Here is an 18,521-nt window from a genome sequence, read left to right as displayed (position 1 = left end):
CTTTTGATCCCTATTCACCCCCAAATACAAAAACTCAATTGATTCCCATAATGGCAGGGCTCTATTTATCATCAAGATGATAGGGGCCTGTAGTAGTCTCCCTAACTCCAGTGTTCCTGTATTACCACAAAGAGAATTAACAGAATCTAAAATCTTGTTGGGATACAACAGTCCAGCCCTGATCTTCTGTCTACACCTGATATTCTTTTCCTAATGTCTCCAATGGGGTGACCAAATGTACCTAACCACAGTCCTATACCATCGATGTGGTATGAGCTGTTCTGCACTGTAGTTTGTTCATTATAATTTTAATTCTTATAACTCCATCCCCAGTCCCTTAGTTTGTTTAGAATCTACCTGTCAGAAGTCCAGCTCAAAGATCCATAAAATAATTTCTTCTTCATTTTTTTCTTTTCTACATTATAGAAGATACTTGCATTTCTGCCTGTGTTTTTTTTCTTGCCATGTTGGAAGCTACTTCCTGTTAATGACTGATTTTTGTTTGTAACTTAAAGCCTAAGGTCTTACACTTAATGTGCACTTAATAAAACGTTACTAAATTCCCAGATGAATAGACCAAATAGCACTTTCTCAAAGCCTGTTTGAAAAAGGATCTAGTAGAAGGCATTATGATATTTTGAACACCAGAAACTTTCTAAATTATGGTCTAATTTAGAATAGACTTTAAAACAGTATACATTAAATTTAAATGTTGTCATCAGGCAATTTTTCCCTGAAAGGATCTGAGAACAAAATAAAAGAGTTCATTATCTTTAGTCTAGTTGGTCCTACAACGTGGATCAGAATGACAAAAACATTGTAAATTCTATTGTTAGTTACTGTAATTCTTTTTGAAATATGCTTGAAATTTTATAACCAGAGCAAGAAAAAAGAGAATATAAACACATAAGTATGTTTAAGAATTATAATCACTACTTTTCGGCTGAGAGCAATAGTAACAATTCTTGACCTAATTTCTGCCTGCACTTTAAGCTGAACACATTTTTCCATGACTTAAACTTTGACGCAGAGACTAAGATGTGTATTAAAATGTGTGTGTGTGTCCCAAGAATAGTAGCAATAAGTACCAGGAGGCCTACTTCACGGCTTGGAAGCTGCCCTAACATGCTGGGGGAGAGGGCAGCTCAGATAGAGAAGGGAACACCAACTAAAGTGTAGTGGAGGATCCACTCAGGATGGAAGAGACGGATTGAAAGCAGACTATAGATTGAGCACAATAGCCACTCAGTATCTCCATTGCAAACCATAACACCCAAAAGGAGAAAGAGAACAATAAGAAATTCCCTGTCACGGGGGCAGCACGGCAGGGGGAAGGGGACTCTGGGCCATCGGTGGAGGAGAATGGGCACTGGTGAAGGGATGGGTATTCGAGTATTGTATAACTGTAACACAGTCACGAAACTCTGTAACTGTACCCTCACGGGGACTCATTAATAAAAATTTTTTTAAAATAAATAAATAAATAAATAAAATTTTTAAAAATGTGTGTGTATGTGTGTATGTGTTTGTGAATTCTTGTCTCTGAGAATACTTTTTGATTCCTGCTCTAGCGATTCATGTTTTACTTTTACTGAATATCAAAATCTCATTTTCTTCTGGTCATTGATTTTATTAAAGGAAGCATTAACTCACCGCTTCATAATTAAAAAATGTTTTTCATGTCTTGCTATTCTTTATTCTATGGGATGGAATATTTTTATTGCTGTTGTTGGCTTTTTTTGTTTAATTATTTGCTAGTGGGAACTTGGGATAAAATCACTGTCATCCCGTTGCTCATCGATTTGCTTGAGCGGGCACCAGTAACATCTCTATCGTGAGACTGTTACTGTTTTTGGCATATCTAATATGCCACAGGTAGCTTGCCAGGCCCTGCCTCGAAGGCGAGATACTCTCGGTAGCTTGCCGGGCTCTTTGAGGGGATAAAATAAACAACTAAAATAAATTGTTAGAGCTTACACTGCTTGTCTGGCATTGCATTTTCCTATTAAGCCATTCTCTTGGAGGTAACCCATAAGACGCTACAGGTGCCCCTTACCTTCAGTCATTTAGACATTATTAACATCTGTCCCTTTTTCTCTAAATGTCTTATGTTGCCTGTTAACATTTGTGGTTGCTATCATCCTTACATTTCTTTTTTTTAAAAAAATTATCTCTAACAGAGAAGGCTTATTTTTAGAAAGAGGTATCCAATTTAAAATTGGACTTAATTTATATTTATACCTATCTCTATATATGTACATATATGCATATAGCTTCTTATAAAGAAGCTATCTAAAGTAAAAAAGCTTCGGAGATGGAATTCAATGGAATAATTATTTTATGAAATAATTGCATTTGGAAAATGTAATTGCATTTGAAAAATACTTTAAATAATTAAATTTTAAAATGTATTCTGATTTCCATTTTGAGTTTTAGGATAACACTTTAGTTTCTCATTGTTTCTTGAGCGTAAGGCATTGTACAAAGGTTCCCAAACTTATCTAGCCTACTTACCCCTTTTTAGAAGCAAAACTACTTAGGAAATCTACTTTCTTTAATTGAACAAACGTAAAGTACACCCTTAATTGCACCCAAGGCTACTACAGCCTCTAGAATTATTCCAGCATCCCTCTGGGGGCAGTATTACCTACTTTGGGAAAGCGTGGTTTAGTGGGTCTGAGCTGTTGGAGTGGGCAGAGGAACTGACCAACAACTACACTAGGACAATGTTATTGAAAATATGCAAAGTCATCATTGGCCCAAGACCCAGATTAAGACTGACTCAGGAATAGACCCAAGAATTAACCCAAGGCTATCTTGAAGCCCAGCAATGAGCTCAACAGAGTAGGCACATTATTTGATAACACTTACCATATGTTAGGTACTATGCATAGTATAAAGGTGAATACTGTAATTTTAAAAATTATTTTAATTGAATCACCATGAGATATAGTTACAAACTTTCATGTTTGAATTTCAGTCATACAATGATCAAGCACCCATCCCTCCACCATTGCACATTCTCCACCACCGATGTCCCCAGTATACTCCCCCACCACTTTTCAATCCTCACCCTGCCTCCAAGGCAGAGAATTTCCCCCATACTCTCTCTATACTTTGGGGAATTATGGTTCGCAATATAGCTACTGAGAGGTTTATCACATTTGGTCCTTTATCTACTGTCAGCACACATCTCCCATCCAGAACAATTCTTCCAATCATCATTGACTTTTTGATTCCTTCTCTATTCCAGCTGCCTCCTCCCCCAGCTCATGAGGCAGGCTTCCAACTATGGAGCAATAATCCTGGCCCTTGTGTCTACTGACCTTGGGTGTCAATCTCATATTATGTTATTTTATATTCCACAAATGAGTGCAGTCCTTCTATGTGTGTTCCGCTCTTTCTGACTTATTTCATTTAGCATGATACTCTCCATGTCCATCCACTTATAAGCAATTTCATGACTTCGTCTCTCCTAACAGTTGCATAGTATTCCATTGTGTAGATGCATGAACGTTTCTTTATCCAGTCATCTCTTTTGGAAAACTTGGGTTGTTTCCAGATTCTGGCTATTGTGAACAGTGCTGCAGTGAACATATAGGTGCAGATGTCATTTCTACCGTGCCTTTTTGCATCCTCGGGAAATATTTCCAGAAGTGGTATTGTGGGGTCATATGGAAGCCCAATTTCTAGTTTTTGAAGGAATGTCCATATTGTTTTATGGAAAGGCTGTATCAGTCGGCATTCCCACCAACATTGAAAGAGCGTCCCTTTTTCCCCACATCCACACCAGCACTGGTTGCTTTTGTTCTTTTGAATGTGTGCTGGTCTCTGTGGTGTAAGATGATATCTTATTGTGTTTTGATTTGCACCTTCCTGATGAATAGCGATGTGGAGCTTTTTCTATGTGCCTTTTGGCCACTTATATTTCTTTTTTGAGGAAGCTTCTATTAATTTCATCTCCCCATTTTTTGATGGGGTTGGAGGTTTTTTTTCTGTATAATTTTGCTAGTTTCTTGTATATCCTAGATATTAATCCCATGTCAGATGGGTATTGGGTAAATATTCTTTCCCATTCTGTGGGCTCTCTGTGTATTTGGTCACTGCTTCTTTTGAGGTGCAGAGGCTTCTTTGTTTGGTGTAGGGATGACTACTGTTTATAACAAGACAAACGTGGCCCTGGCCACGTGGAGTAAAGTTGATTTGCAATCTAGAAAAGGGGCATGGTAAATAATGACACAGTAAATACTAAGAAGTAGTATGATGAAAATGTGTAATAGAAAGACTTATCGGGGCTGGAGTGATAGCACAGTGGCTGGGGTGTTTGCCTTGCAGGCAGCCGACTGGGTTCAATGCCCAGCATCCCATATGGTCCCCTGAGCATCGCCAGTAGTAATTCCTGAGTGCAGAGTCAGGAGTAATCCCTGTGCATCACCAGGAGTGACCCAAAAAGCAAAAAAAAAAAAAAAAGAGAAAGAAAAATGAAGGACTGAGCTAGTCAAGGCAGTTGGGGATACTTTCTATTGAAAATGATATTTTCTTACATTTTTGAAGTAGTGGAAGACATTGGGAGGCATACATGAAGAAGAGAAGTGTGCAGTGGGCTGTAGGACTAGCATGCGAGAGGACCCAGAGTTAAGAGAGTTTGGTATGAATGGCTAGTGTAGTAAGGTGCAACAAGGTGGGAATTGTTACAGAATAGTACTGGAGACGTTTAACAGAGCGACAAATTATAGCCATGTCAGGCAACCTTCTGCTTAGGATGGCCCATTCCAAGTTGAGAGGTGCTAAACAGCAAGCATTTTAGAGTTATTCCGGAGGTGGGGAGGCAATAGGGTCTTGTAGATTGTTCATTCAGTGAGCTGGACATACTCAGAAAGTAAAAAAACTTATCCAGGTAAATGAGTCAGCCATGTGAGTTCCAGAGCTGGATGCAGGTCTATCGAGAAACTGAGGGGCTATGCAAGTGATTCACCAGGTATAAGCAGTTAGGAAAAATATCTAACCTTTGACATATGAACTGCTCCCATGTTCTTGGAAAGTCCAGGGGGAATCTAGAATTGTCTCCAGGTCTGAAAAACCACTTAAAAGCAAGCGTCCAGGTACCTCTCAAGGCCCTTGAGCCCTGAGCATTTTGCAAAGAGTTGACTTAATTTTATTTTATTTTTTATTGTGGGTCTTACCTGGGTCGGCCGCGTGCAAGGCAAATGCCCTACGCACTGTGCTATTCCTTCGTCCCTTTAACAGAGCCTGGCAAACTACCGAGAATATCCCACCCACATGGCAGAGCCTGGCAAGCTCCCCATGGCATATTCGATATGCCAAAAACAGTAATAGCAGGTCTCACAATGGAGACGTTACTTGTGCCTGCTCGAACAAATCAATGAGCAACGGGATGACAGTGACACAGTGGGTCTTACACTTAAACTTTTTTTTTTTTCTGTAGGCCTGTCTACCTCAAAAGTTGGGTCATCGATCTAAATAAGAAACTGTAGAGGAGGGAGACCAGAGAAAGAGAATCATAATAGCTATGAGTCTTCACATTGTCATTACTTAAAAGCCTTGAAAAACATCTCTAAAATTAAAATAAGTTCTCTTCAAAACCTAAGTAATGCATTACTAAATCCCACACTGTCTCATAATAAAATCACTCACTTACAATCCCATTTGATTTTTCCTGTCTCTTAATGTCTTTGTTGCTTAAAAAATAAGTAGTTAAGTACTCCAGCTTTGAGAAGTTGAAGGAAATCTGTGATCCAGTGGAGAAAGTGTACTGAATAAAAAACACCCAGAACACTGAAAGAGAGGTTAGTGCCACCAACGAAGTCAATTCCTCTTTAACATAGATTCAAGACAAACTGGATTTAGAGATTCTGGCTCACTGAAACTGGGAGATAAAATGAAATGTAACACTGCCAACTCATTTTATTCTTGCCTTTATTTTTGCATTTTTCTGCAACCCCCCCCCGTCCCAACTTCTACTTAATATTTTGATTTCAGGATGTAACATCCCTTTAATACTTTATCAGCCCAATTTTTTATCACATACATAATGTTTCACCATGATAAACAGTATGAAACTCATGTCAGAGATGCTTTTGACATCATCTGGGTCAGATATTACTGATCATACACCAGAGAAAAAGCACACCATCCAGTAGCTGGAGAATATTAACACCCATCATATATGTGTTGAGAAAACTCAATACATACCTGTTTTCTATAACAGACAAATTGAGGAGCTGGAGTGATAGCACAGCGGGTAGGGCATTTGCCTTGCACATGGCCGACCCGGATTTGATTCCCAGCATCTCATATGGTCCCCTGAGCACTGCCAGGAGTAATTCCTGAGTGAAGAGCCAGGAGTAACCCCTGTGCATTGCCAGGTGTGACCCAAAAAAGCAAAACAAAATCAAAAACAGACAAATCAAAACCCAAAAGTATAGTACTCTGTACATATGTCATCTTGTGATTTGTGATTCCTGGAAGAGACATTTTTTCATGCTAGAATCATGAAATTCTTCATTTTAGTTGAGGGTAACAGTATTCTTGGTCGTTTGTGTGCCCTGATGACTATTGGAGCTCATTCTTTTGGATGTTTGTTGTTTCATTTTGATGTGTGTGTGTGTGTGTTTTGGAGTCGAGCTATAGCACAGAGGGTAGGGTGTTTGCCTTGCACGAAGCTGACCCGAGTTCGATTCCTCCGTTCCTCTCGGAGAGCCCAGCAAGCTACCAAGAGTATCCCGTCCACATGGCAGAGCCTGGCAAGCTACCCGAGGCATATTCAATACACCAAAAACAGTAACAACAAACCTCACAATGGAGACATTACTGGTGCCCACTTGAGCAATCGATGAACAACAGTTTTTTTTTTTTTTTTTTGCTAGGGCCTTGGGAAGTTTCCCTCAGTGTTTATCAGTGTTCTGTTAAATACCCAAGAGGAAGATATTGCAGACTCCCCAACTCACCGCAGGAACATCTTCTCTGTCAGGCAAGCACCTGTGAGTGAGGGACATACTCTTGTCTTATGTACTCAACTCAAGGCAACCACTTTCCTGGGTTCCTCACTCTTTGCTGTGGTTTTGAGATTCTCCCAGCACTAATCTGGAGCAGGGGTATGACTAACCTCTGTTGAGTTGCATCTTTCAAGGATTACTACCCTTTATTACCTTGTTTGCTGACATGAATTTCATTACCTTAATTACTTTCTTTGACTTTTCAGTTGTGTGAGGGTGAAAGCTAGTTCCAATTACTTTTATTTGGCTGAAAGCAAAATACCTCCAAGGCCATTTCAAGGTTGTGGAAGCTTATTTTTCAAACTCACTTTTGGAGGTCCCTTTTCATCTGGTAACAAACACATCAAATAAACTATATTTGTATTTTGTGGCAAGATGAAAAGGTTCCTATAACTTGAAATCATTTTTGAGTCACTAGATTACAATCACCTGAAATTTCTCTGAAAGATATTTTAGTTTTAAGGGAGTCTTACCTACAAATCATCCTCAACTTCATTAAATTATTCTGAACACTAAATTTTATAACTAAATAAATTCTAAGAGTTTCTTATTTTTTAGGATATGCTTATATACTTAATGCATTTGGTCTTGTACAGTTTGGGCATTCAATACTTTCTTAAGTAGATACGGATTAAGACAATAGAATTTGGGACTTACTTAGAAGAATATGTAACTTTTGTGGTGGTCTCGTTATTGCCTATTTATTTGTTTGGTTTTTTTTTTGGTTTCCTCTCTTTCTTTTCTCTACCTTTGTTGTTGTGATGACCGGAAGTGGCATGCACACTTCATATGATTGTGGTGCTATTAAACATTGCTCCATTTATCACCAGGGGTTGTATACTGTTAGCCATCTTGCTTGCCCAGGTGCATGCTGGGAATCTCACTCTATACCTGTGGTGCTCACAGCTGACTGTGGTGCAGCAGAGATCACATACTGTTTCTGAACTGGGGTCCCAAGCAGCAGAGTGACCAGGACGAGGCTCTGTGCCTGTGGAAAGCATGGAGGCTCAAACTTGAAGCTCAGACTCTTCAGACTTGTGTTTCTGCCATTATGTCATCTCTAAGTCCCTAAATTTTCAGATTTTATTTTTAATGAACTGTGCTATCTACTATCATCCCATCTTAGAAGGGACCCAGCATGGAATTTTTAGCAAAATCCACTCAGAATATTCTGGCTACAAACAAACAGCTAGCTATAATGCCCCTAAACTCAAAGATTCTGGACTTTTTGGAATGACCATGACTTTCCCCCCAGTAGCTCTGCATAGGCCTCAGTAGGGCTGGAGAGATAGTACAGCTGGAGAGAGTATAGTGTTGCTTTGTGCGTAGCCAATCCAGGTTTAATCCTCGGCACCACATATGGTCCCCTAAGCACCACCAGGAGGGATCCCTGAGCAAGAGTCAAGAGTAAGCCTGAGCATAGATGTGGCCTGAGCCCCAAACGAAAACAAATTTAAAAAAAAAAAAAAAAAAAAACCAGGTACACATCAGGACTGAAAAGAAAGGCCCAATGAGTCAAGGTTACTCTTGTGCTCCTTCAAGAGTACTTTTGTTCTTTACAGGTTGTCAGACTGGTCAGCAACCCTCAACTTTGCAAAACTTAGATTTTTCCCCATCCAGCTAATGACTAGTCTCCATTACTAGGCATTTTAGGTACCATTAAAACAGATAATATTGTAATCAGCAATTATTTCTCATTTGTCTTAGGTTGAGTAGGAATTTTATGATTTTCATAAATAAGATGAAATTATATGGAAAATGTACTGGCAATATATAAGATAATGTTGAATTAGTCTTTCCTTGAGCAAGTATGATTCATAATACAGTTTACCTGCTTAGAAATGAAGTTTTCTGAGTTAATTACAGGAAATCAGTACTATTTGTCAGTATTTTCCCTCTTTTCTGTGTGTGTTCCTGTCTGACATGAAAATGGCCAATTTTGTATTTCTGTGCCTTGAAGTAATCGCCTTGTGTGAGTTTGTGCCTTAAGAAATTTATGTACATAATCAGATTTTGATAGTGTCTACAAATTGTCGTTTGTTTTTGTACATTTGAATCTAGTGCTGTTTTTAGAGTTTCCCAATCATATTATGATGATGCATATTTTCAATTCCTTGCCTATTGCTTCCTTTAGCTGAAATACTCTGGTACCTTTTGGTGATAAATACCTACCTTTACTTTAATCAACTTAATAATCATCTCTCCTAGGAAACCTTTCTTTAAACTTCTTTCCAACTAAGACCTTTGTGGAGTTTAAGCAATTCGCCTTTGTGAACCCTATACTCTATTTTAAAAAATTAAAGTTTAGGGGCCAGGAGAGAGTACAGCAATACCATCTGTAATTGACAATTACTTGACAATTACTGTACTTGACCTAGGTTTGATTCCTGGCTCCACATGTTTCCAGAGAACTGTATGGTACAGCCATATAGTTGTCACTGAAAATCTGAAAACCATTAAGCACAGCCTCTGTGATCTTAGAGGCCCCCAACACCATCAGGTGGCCTGGGTATCCCCAACACCAGAGCACCCAGAAGCATCATATCTTCATGCCTTTTACACTGAACCTCTGGCTGGATTGGTGAGAATCGCTGGTGGGACCCCGAAACCTCGTGGTACAACATGGGAGATCTCTCCCAGCAATTTAAAATCATATTTTTAACTGAACTGGTGTAAAGTGAATTTAATAGTATATCTTAAAATATTTGATACCCCTAAATTCTTTTTTATTTCCTTACAATTTTAAAATAATTTAAGATATTCTTATGTTTCTGAAAGTAGACACAGCGTTCAGCCCCTATATCTGCTGTATTTTATGCATAAGAATTCACTGACTCTAGAATTAGAGTCATTTATGTTGGTCACACTCCTTGTCATTCTTCATTTTGTGCTTGTGCCTGGAATTCATTGTTATACTTATTTCAGTCTCATTTTTAGCTGTCACTCTTAAGTACAGAGTATTTGACTTGCTTGCTATTTCTAGTTGTGCCTAACAGGATACTTGGCATAAATTAGATACTCCTGAATGAATGAAGTCATTTATTTTCGCACTTTGAAACCTTGGCTACCAAGAGACTAATTTATGAAAATATAGCAGGGCTGGGCCACATAACACTCTTGGCCCCTGCCACCTGTGGTATTTCCTCACAAAGACACCTGTGACTTCTGCTTCTAGGAGGGTGAAAAAAGATACTCTATTCCCTCTAATAAATAAAGTCAAATATCTGGACACTAAGTATAAAACTAGTATAAGCAACTCTTACAGGCAGAAAAGAAAAAATGGCAAGGGGCCTTACAAGTAGTGAATTCCCGAAATTTTCTTTTTGCCTCATATCTCAAACTGGCTGTTGGCACACAACCCACAAACACTAAAATTTACATACAAAATAGCCGAAGGAAAAGCCTTGCCAAAGCACCCAAAGGAGAGAAGCCTAGCTGGGCAGAAGCCTTAGAAAATAACTCTTTTGGGGGTGCAGCGATAGTACAGCAGGTAGGACATTTGCCTTGCAGGCAGCCGACCAGGGTTCAATCCCCATATGGTCCCCCAAGCCCCACCAGGAGTTAATTCCTAATTGCAGAGCGAGGAGTAACCCCTGAGCACTGCTGGGTGTGACCCCAAAGCAAGAAACTTTCACTCTGGCCAGATAACACAGAAAAAGCTAAGTCCTCCTGGGTGCCACCAGTGAGAGACAAGTGGAGGCTACACTTACATCTCACCAAGGTTGCCAGGAAGTTCCCCTGGATTCCTGGCAGTCACATCAGATGAAATCACAAGGTGTAATCTGTTGCCATGTGGATAACTTAGACTTCTACCTTCACATTGGTGATAAGTTAATATTTCCCCTAACTATGGGGGCACTGTCAGAGAAATATTGCTGAAATTTAAAATTTGAACAAAACTCAAGTCTCTCATCTAGTTTACCAACCCAAGGTTACCATCAAGGTCTTTATACTAAGAATCAGGAAATCTCAGACTGCATAGAAAAGAATTATTCATAAATACCAATACTAAGATGACAGTTGTTATAATTATCTAACAGGAATTTTTAAGTATTATAATGCTTCAGTAATTGCGAACATGTTTGCAACAAATAAAAAAGTAGTATCAACAGAGAAATATAAAGTATAGGGAAAAGTAAATGGGAACTTTAAAACTAAGAAATAGAGGACCAGAGACATAGGGCACTTGCCCGGGACACAATCAACCCAGGTCTATTTTTTGGCACTGCATATGGTACCCCAAGCACCAGCAGGAGTGATCCCTGAGTACAGAACCTGGAATAATTCCTGAGCACCTCTGGGTGTGGCCCCCAAACCTAACTAACTAAATAAATAGTAAAAATAAGACACAACAACATAAATTTGAAAATATAAGCCAGTGGATGAAATTGGCTTTACACTTTTAATGGAGATGACAAAAGACTCATGAATTTGAGGGTAGGACAAAATAAAATACTAAATTTAAATAAAAAGCAAAATATACAGAAAATAAATTAACAGAGTTTAGGGACATGAGGGATTTAAAGAAAAGATCTACTGTTCATGTCATGAGTCCCAGAAAAATTAGAGTGGCTTAAAAATTATCCTACACATAACCACTGCCAATTTCCCCAAATTTAGGAGGAGAATAAACAATATAGACCCACAGATTTAGTACTGAGATATATCCAAGCAGAATAAACCTAAATAAATCAACTGTTAGATAAATTATCAAAAGGCAAAATATATATCTGATAATCCTAGTATCCAAAATCTATAAAGAAACCTTACTACTTACAAATAAGATAAGCCAGTTTAAAACAAAAGCAACATTAAAGGATGGAGAGGTATTGTAATCGAGAGGGTGCTTGTTCCTTTCCAGGTTTGATCCCCAGCCCTGAATACCAGCAGGTATGGCCTGAAAAACAATCTCCCCGCTAACCCCCCCTCACCACAAACAAAACAAAAGCAAACTCAGAAGACTTGGGTAGATTTTACAGAAGAATAAAGAATGATTAATAAGCATATGAAAAAATGTTCACCTCATTTGTTATTGTGAGATGAAAGCCAAGATGAAAGATCATTTCAGAGCCTTTAGAATGGCTATAATAAAAAAAGATTAAAATGTTAATCAGGGGCCTGGAAATACTCAGAGTGGTGGAGCACTTGCCTGGCTTGCAGAGTTAGAGCCTTGGCACTGCATCACTGCATGCTTTCCCACCCCATGGGGGTAGCCCTGGATCTCTGAATTCCTGATATGGCCCTGAGCAGCAGGAGCTGTTCTAGTGGCTCCCCTAGTACATGCCGCAATGCACCATAACCTGAGGCAGAGCACCATGCTGCCCAGTATTTCTGAGAGTGGCCCCTGGGCCTCAAAAACTATCCTGTCCCCCTCCCTGCCAAATAAAGGAAAGATGAGATAATATTATTAAGGAAGTATATCCAATTAAATATTGTTTAATATTAATATTTAATTTTTGTTAAATATGGGATGTTATTAAGTATTAATATTATTCATAAATATTAATATTTACGCAAATATTGCTTAATAGCAAAGTTTCAATTCTGCACCCGAAAAAAAAGGTGCAGAATGAGTTAAAGCTAAAATTGAGTCTCAATATTAACGTTAATTCATGATCTTTAAGAAAAGTGCATTTGGCTATTCTCCATATCATTATCCACCAGAACTTTAGGGGAAAATGACACAGACACAGAATAAATGAAAACTAATTAACGATCTGGAGAAGAGATCTGAAACATATGTTCTAGATGCTTAAATTGCTTTTAACAGAAAATAAAATGTGTGTAATGAAAAACTCTTTTTAATCTGACTGGAAGTTTGTTAGAATTCTAAAATCTTTACTTTGGTATTACTGCATCACTGTCATCCCATTGTTTATCGATTTACTCAAGTGGGCACCAGTAACGCCCCTATTACACTCAGCCCTGAGATTTTAGCAGCCTCTCCTTACTCATCTTCCCCAATGATTGGAGGCTCTTTCAGGGTCAGGGGAATGAGACCTATTGTTACTGTTTTTGGCATATTGAATACACCACGGGTAGCTTGTCAGGCTCTGCCATGCAGGCGGGATACTCTTGGTAGCTTGCCGGGCTCTCCAAGAAATATGTATTTATCTGTTACTGTATTTGGGATATGAATACACCATGGGGAGCTTGTCAGGCTCTCCCAAGTGGGCAATAGACTCTAGGTAGCTTGTCAGGATCCAGGAGCTTGGTTTTATAGTCTCTGGATGTCAGCTGTTGATGGGATAACACGATAACACAGCACTGGGGGGAGGGGGGGGCCGGAAGTTTCTGTGTGTGACGGCCTAGCTACTGGAAAATGGGGGATCTGGGTGAAAGAGGTCCATCCAGTCCCGATCCGAGCAGTCTTGGAGATCTTCGCCGCAGGTCCCGTACACTTTGGTGCTTTTTATATATTAAAAAAAAGCTAAAATTAATTAATAAATTTTACAATACATATATATTATTTAAATATGAAGACATGTTCTAACAAAACATTTAAAATATGTTCTATTTTCTAGGAACTAAAACTTAACTCATTACTGTGAGTTAAGAGAGTATATCATCATGACAACCTACTGTATTTGGGTTCCACAGACCAGTGGGACTAAGGAAACTCAGTTTAATGGACCTGTGATGTATTTATTCATAGTAGTTAATATTTGTATCATCTAGTCAGAATGGTCAGGATAGGAAGTCAGAGGATACTAAAGGTCAGTTTCAAAGACAGGGGCAAGGGCAGAAAGAGCAGTGTCCATGCTACAAACTAGAACCATACAAGGTGAATGTCCATGCAGGGTAGACACTTGCAAAGGTTTTATAATAAAACTGTTTCTTGGAAAGAGAGTAACCTATTTGAGTGAGACTTTGTGTGGCACCAGGCAATTAGAATACTGTGCACTGTGTCTAAGCGCTCAGGGGCTCCATATCTGGTCATTTTGTCACTGATGGTTCAAAGTGTTTATCATCTTTTCCCTGCAGTGATGACTAGTCTACTTGTGTTGTAGATTACTATATTGACTGTTTGTATTCAATGTACCTGACATTGAATACAATGTTGAATACAACATTGAATATGATATACCCAACAGCTGATATTTTTACGTAAATAGGTAAGACATTTCAAATTAAATTGCTCATACCATGCTATTATTTCTTTTTCAGCCTGGACTGTTTTAGATGGTACAACCTTACTACACAGTGTAAGAAATGGCTGTAGGAAATAATACTCAACGAAGTTATTCCATCATCCCATGTTTTATATTTGTTGAGGTAGGTGTACCTTTTTCCTGTCTTTTTATAGAAAAATTGGAATAAGACTTGCCTGTATTACGAGTATTGTTAAAGAGCTAATGATGATTGCAATGTACTTCTTAGAACTCACAAAAGAGGGGCTGGAGTGATAGCACAGTGGGTAGGGCGTTTGCTTTGCAAGCGGCCGGACCCAGGTTCGAATCTCAGCATCCCATATGGTCCCCTGAGCACCGCCAGGAGTAATTTCTGAGTGTAGAAGCAGGAGTAACCCCTGTGCATCGCCGGGTGTGACCCAAAAAGCAAAAAAAAAAAAAAAAAAAAAAAGAAGTCACAAAAGAAGAATATTTATGAATGTCATCTGTAGGGTACAAAGTAATGTATTATATTTTTTCAATGGTGATTTGCATGTGTTATGAATGTAGCATTTAAATTAAATTATTTTTCAAAACCTATTTCATGTTTCAGGAATTCAATACAATTGACAGTTTACAGATGTGTTAGGTGATTGTCTTTGACTTTGGAACTTTAAAAAAAAGTATTTTAAAGCAGACTATCTTGAATAAGTGTATTTCATTAGTGTCTATTGAGAGCTTGTATAATGCACAGCTTCTTTTGGTCACAATTATTTAATTGTCCCAAGCATGTACACAAATAGTTTTTCCAAAATCCTTTTGGTTAATCTTCTTCCTTCACTTGCTTCCTTCTCTTTGAAGCCAAAGAAAACTTAAGTAATATGTAATTATATGATTCATACCAAACAAACAAAAAATCATACTCTGATTATATAAGAAAAAAGACTTAGTCCAAAGATATCATTTCTGCATTCTCGAAGAGATAGGACATGTACTGAATTGTTTTTTTTTATTTTGGTTCGGTTTTAAATATGACAATGTAGAATTATAAAGTGTGGTGAATTTCCTTTCTGGATAACTGCCTGGATAGTCTCTACATGGAAGAGTTAACACATGTTGTTAAGTTATGGTGTCTTTCTGACTGGGTATGGTATGAATATTCATGTTGATCTATTTTATGGTCCATGTGAAGATAGATATAGGTTAACCTACATAGTTTAAGCCTTTTCTATTGCATTACAAAATGTTCTTTCAATGGGCTGTTTAAACACCATTTATGAATCAATACAAGTATTTATTTCTTTTGACTCATAAAATAACTTTGACTGTTCATATAGTCCATTGGATAATTTTGAGCATTCTAAATTTTAGCAGAATATGTGTGTGTGTGTATGTTTGTCTGATCTTGAGTTTAACCTTCTAGACATTCTTAAGAAGGTGAGATAAACAAGTATTTATTGTGAATTATTTCCTAGTGATATTTGTGAATCTTTTGCCTAGCAGAATCAGCAGGAAAGAGTAAGTTATTTTGGTACAGATACCAGTAGACCCAAGCTAGGCTAAATCTCTAAAAGGGTAAGCAAAGAACTGATCTTTGTTTGTAACATAAACATACATCCTTAATATTCTTCTTTGAACATAAAGGCTAAGGATAAAATAGTATATCTTGGATTCTAGTTGCTATTGTTTATACTGACATTATAATAAAAGAAATGGAATCTTTTCTTGTACATGCAAGAAAGGGTAAAAGTCTATAGCATTATGGTTTTCAATGTTAAGTCCTTTCTCGTTTGAAGAAATATGCTCTTTTAAAGTAAGCTGGAGGAAATCTGGAAATAAGTCATTTGTCATCATCTTTATCCTTTCAGTAGCAATTTTATTTTAAACTTTGTTAAAAATCAAACAAGAACCAAACCTCAAAGCAAGAGGTTTAATTTATGTCTGGGAGCTATATCTTTGAAGTTTTTTCAGCCCTCTAATGTATGAACGATGAGCTTGACTGATAGAGCAAGCAACAAGAGACATAAATCAGTCTTTTTCTGCCTAACCCTGACACAAAAATAAATATAAGTCTAAAAGTCTGGGAGAGGAAAGATAGTATATTGTTTTCATTGCTATATTGTCATTCTTATTTTGCATGGAAGCTTGTGATAGATCAATGACTTCTCTCTGACCAGGCAGAAAAAAAGAAACAGGAGGTAAATGAAGTGGAATAAAGTAGAAATTGAGAGGTGAGGGGGTGAATCTAAAGTTATTCTTGTTATTCTCATGCATTTCATCCATCAAACACTTACTGCTAACCTCCGTGATTCCAGGCATTTTAACAGGGATATCAGAAAGAAAACGACAAACACCAGATGACTCACTCATATTTGGTTTGTAAAGAAACAAAGCCAGGGAAGAGACAATGTCTAATAATAGAAAACCCTTTTAGACTCAATTATGGAACTGAGATGGGGTGGGGGAGGATAGGAGGGCCCTATGGATAGCAGTGAAGAGGTGCTGGCAAGTCAGTGGTGGGTGTGATGTGATAACATTATCTCTAAAATGACATTTACATTCTCCCTTGTAGCTGATTTTATCTCAATTTTAAAAAGAAAAAAATCCATTGTTTGTAGATATTTTAACAGGATTTTTTTAATCTTATCTATGTTTCATGAATGCATTCATTCACTTGTTCAGTCTCTTTTTTTTCCCCCAAATGCATTGTATGCTTTCCTCCTGTTGCATACTTAACTATTACCAAGGTTTCTTTAATCTGGATTTCACTGTGTGTATCATAGATCCAAGATTTAAGATCAACCTTGGAAAAAATGTGTGGTAATGAGAGACACATTGTATGCATGGAAGCCTGGTATGTGATTTCTTGATGTTCTTAATTGTATGACACATAATTTTGACTGGGGAATATTTGGTGTACTTGTGGTAATTGGTGAGAAAAAAATAGATGTATCATCAGCTTCTATAATTTAACACTGTTGGCAGAGTAGGGATTTGCCTGGTACCCATCCAGAAGGCTGAAACAGTGATACAGAAACTGTCTAGTAAAGTGGCACACAGCTTGAAAGGTCTCATGGTGCTAACAAGTCAGGAGGGCATCGTTCCAGATAATCGTGAATGTATCAGACCACAGCCAGAAGTCAAGAGATCATTACAGAGAGAACAGGGTTTGTAGATCAAGTACACATAATAGGAAACGAATGGGCTGAATGACAATGCAGGTGAACAGTGGAAATAGCAGGATGGATTGAGAAGTACCTGAAATGGGCAAGGTAGATGCTTCCAGAAATCAAAACACGAATGTTATATTCAGAAAATCTCTTTTGTACATCTCGCTGTGGAAGCTAATCCTTAAATGTACCTTGCATTGCTAACCAGACTGTCTTAGATAGAAAATCCATAAAAAGAGAATAATGATTTTTAAAGACTTACAATTTAAATTTTTCTATCACTAACAAGGGAGGGAAATGCACAATCATAGAATTCCAAGATGATCCATAACAACATTTCTTTCTCATCAACAGCTTTCAGCTGTCTGCCAATCTGGTTCTAGTAGTGCAATGAAAAAAATCACCAGTGCTGAACTACACAAAAGCAAAGAGGAGACAGAGTGGGGGAAAGGATAGAAAATTAACCCGCAAGTTGAACAGGAGATCATATTTTTCATTCTCATTTTTGTTTGTTGAATTGAATAATAGTAGTTTTGCTGAGGATTCTTATAATAGCATAGTTACAAAATAAAAATTGTGGACAAATTAAATGGTTCTCTGAATTTTTCATCCTCAATTCCTTCTTTTTCCTTCCCTCCTCCTTTTCTACTTATTCCTTCCTATTCTCTGTGTGCTTGTCTCTTTTCTTTCTCCCCCTGCCTTTTTGCTGTTCTTTTCTCTCTTTCAGTTTAGCAACTTGAGAACTCACAGAAGTGGAATTTCCCCAAAGAAAGTATTGTCAAATTTGTAATTAAAGTTTCATTTTTTCCACCTAAAATTAAGATTGTGGGGCTTTTGAGATCTCTCACAATTGGTACAAGCTTTAGCTTTTTTTTAATGCTTAGAATTGATGTATCCCTTTTAACATCTTCCCAGAGTCCCAATATCTATTTCAACACAATTTCAATGCATGCTCTGTAAAGTCATGAACAACTCAGTCAAGTTTCTTTCAAATATGTTGCACGAAAGCAGAAACTCTAAATAGGATTTAGCTCCCTCAGCAAACAATATGTGGCAGGAGGTTGGGCATAAAGAATACATTTTGAGGCACTGGTTACCATTTCAATACCATTCTCAAGGTTGCAGGAAGTCTTGGCCTTGCTTTCTTCTTATTTTCAACTCCTAAAATGTGGGCTACTGGGGAGTTATAAAATCTCGGTAGCTAACATCTGTGACTTACAAACATT

The 18,521-nt window shown here is 37.8% G+C and overlaps 1 protein-coding gene across 1 annotated transcript in view; it reads left to right on the top strand.

Annotated features, from left to right (window-relative positions):
• Positions 1 to 18,521, top strand: part of PLPPR1 (phospholipid phosphatase related 1) — a 290,512-nt gene that overhangs the window by 134,061 nt on the left and 137,930 nt on the right. Inside the window, exon 3 of the mRNA XM_055120712.1 lies at positions 14,184 to 14,291. Coding sequence (XP_054976687.1) covers positions 14,229 to 14,291 — 63 coding nt within the window. The 5' untranslated portion in view covers positions 14,184 to 14,228. The remainder of the gene's footprint in view (positions 1 to 14,183; positions 14,292 to 18,521) is intronic.

This window comes from Sorex araneus, chromosome 1 (genome assembly GCF_027595985.1).
Source record: "Sorex araneus isolate mSorAra2 chromosome 1, mSorAra2.pri, whole genome shotgun sequence".
NCBI classification, from domain to species: Eukaryota; Metazoa; Chordata; class Mammalia; order Eulipotyphla; family Soricidae; genus Sorex; species Sorex araneus.
The sequence above is the reverse complement of the archived record's forward strand: the minus strand, read 5'-3'. Positions and strand labels throughout refer to the sequence as shown.